General features: G+C 37.1%; 1 protein-coding gene across 1 annotated transcript in view; it reads right to left on the minus strand.

Annotated features, from left to right (window-relative positions):
• The window catches only part of LOC106877766 (uncharacterized), a 23,454-nt gene that overhangs the window by 7,690 nt on the left and 13,415 nt on the right, over nucleotides 1-2,349 (minus strand). Inside the window, exon 7 of the mRNA XM_014926775.1 lies at nucleotides 482-592. Coding sequence (XP_014782261.1) covers nucleotides 482-592 — 111 coding nt within the window. The remainder of the gene's footprint in view (nucleotides 1-481; nucleotides 593-2,349) is intronic.

Here is a 2,349-nt window from a genome sequence, read left to right on the forward strand (position 1 = left end):
TATATACATATATATACACATGTGTGTGTGTGTGTGTGTGTGTGTGTGTGTGTGTGTACGTTGGTTTGTTTATGTCCACGCAGCTTAGCCGTTCGGCACAAGTTTACAATAGAATAAATACCAAAATTCGACTAAACTTACAAACCGACCCACGGACATAGCTGCAATCCAAATAACAGAAATAAGTAAATTGTAGAAGAGCAGCATTTTGATAGAAACAGGGGAGAAATAAGCGTTGGACAGTGTAATCGAAGATATTCAAAAGACGGGATGATCATGACCAGAACGCCTCTGATCTACTCGATCAGAACGGGACTGGGATATACAACAACAACAACAGCAACAACAGCAACAACACCAGAATGATAACAAGATCCAGCGTGACTGCATATGACTTAAGTGCAATGGTTATGGACACAAAACCGGATACCAACATCGAAAAGGCAACTGCACATATTATGAAGTAAAAAGAATTACTTACATTATCACCATTCGATGTCCGAGATATACCCGGAATATTACCCAGGACTTCCAGCAATTCTTTCAATGAACAATAATCCGGGTGGTTCTCCATAGTAAAGCTGTAGAGGATCTAAAAAATCAGTCGTTATATAAGCAAATGTATTAATAAACGGGTACAGAGTTATGATTTATCATTGTTATTAAACCCATTAATTAAGATATACAATAATTCGTAAGTAACATTACGTGAGGTTTATCAATGCTTATAGAGTATCAAGGTAGATATATCAATGTAATGTTGTTGGCACTCCGTCGCTTACGACGTCGAGGGTTCCAGTTGATCCGATCAACGGAACAGCCTGCTCGTGAAATTAACGTGCAAGTGGCTGAGCACTCCACAGACACGTAGTTCTCGGGGATATTCAGTGTGATACAGTGTGACAAGGCTTACCCTTTGAATTACAGGCACAACAGAAACAGGAAGAACGAGTGAGAGAAAGTTGTGGTGAAAGAGTACAGCAGGGTTCACCACCATCCCCTGCCGGAGCCTCGTGGAGCTTTAGGTGTTTTCGTTCAATAAACACTCACAACGCCTTGTCTGGAAATCGAAACTGCGATCCTATGACCGCGAGTCCGCTGCCCTGACCACTGGGCCATTGCGCCTCCTCATCAATGTAATGAAATCATGCATAAAAGATATATAAATAGTGATATGTCAGCGCCTTCCTGTAAACTTGATATGATTTTATTCCATATATTCCCCTCTCAGATTCGGTTTTTCTAAGCCCTGTAAAAGAACTCGGAAGGTTGATCCGCCAGCCAGGCCTTTCGCGATACAGTTAAAACCAGGAACTTCTCAGCACCCCCTCGTAAATTAGTATCAATAAATTAGTCAATGGCTAGAAAGATTATAGTGAAATACATCTGTCTACAATAAGTTCCAGTTTGGGTCGCAACTCAATTCACTCTCGCCATCTCACCTCTGTATGTATTTATGTATATCTGTATGTATGTGTTTATGTACACATATTCCCACGCATATTTCTCAATACTATCATTAAGCACATAAATTACCACTTTCGAAAATAAAAACTTTTCTTCTTTCAAAAGATGTCAACTACAAAATGGAAAAAAAAATATGAATCTCGGTAGTTTTTAAAATTTTGATGATAACTTACGCACGAATATTTGTTTTAACTCTGTTAAATTTTAATAAGTTACTTCACAATAAGAATTACCATGTATCTATTTATTTATCTGTCTGTCTGTCTGTCTGTCTGTCTGTCTGTCTATCTATCTATCTATCTATCCATCCATTCACCTATCTATCTATCTATCTATCTATCTATCTATCTATAGAATTAGAATATATTCAGTGCTGAATATTATTCTGTAAAAGCACATGTGCCGAAGTGTAACTTAAAAAGTCGGCCTCTTTCATGGATATATAGGGATGGACAATTCGTCTACGTACTGTTGCTGAATACATGGAGTGTTCGTCAGGGTATGTTGATTTTTGTTTAATTTTATGTGTCTTGACTATACGTGCACTGATGAATAAAAGATGCAGTTTACTGCATAGTTTGCTGTATTAATTATGAAACCATTGGTTTACCGTTAAGTTAAAAGTTTTTAGGAGGTTAGCTTTGCAAGTTGCATTCCCTCGCGATCGGTTAAAATGTGCTTATTTTGGTAGTTTTGACTTATGGAGTCCCTCTAATCGTGAGACATTATTGTATAGTAATGCCCTTATATAAATTAAATTATCTATCTATCTATCTATCTATCTATCTATCTATCTATCTGATTGTCTGTTTGTCTGTCTGTCTGTCTGCCAATATATTTATCTATTTATCACAATTTTTAGCTTTGATCTTTCATTGTATA

The sequence above is a fragment of the Octopus bimaculoides genome, chromosome 6 (assembly GCF_001194135.2).
Source record: "Octopus bimaculoides isolate UCB-OBI-ISO-001 chromosome 6, ASM119413v2, whole genome shotgun sequence".
Lineage (NCBI taxonomy): Eukaryota > Metazoa > Mollusca > Cephalopoda > Octopoda > Octopodidae > Octopus > Octopus bimaculoides.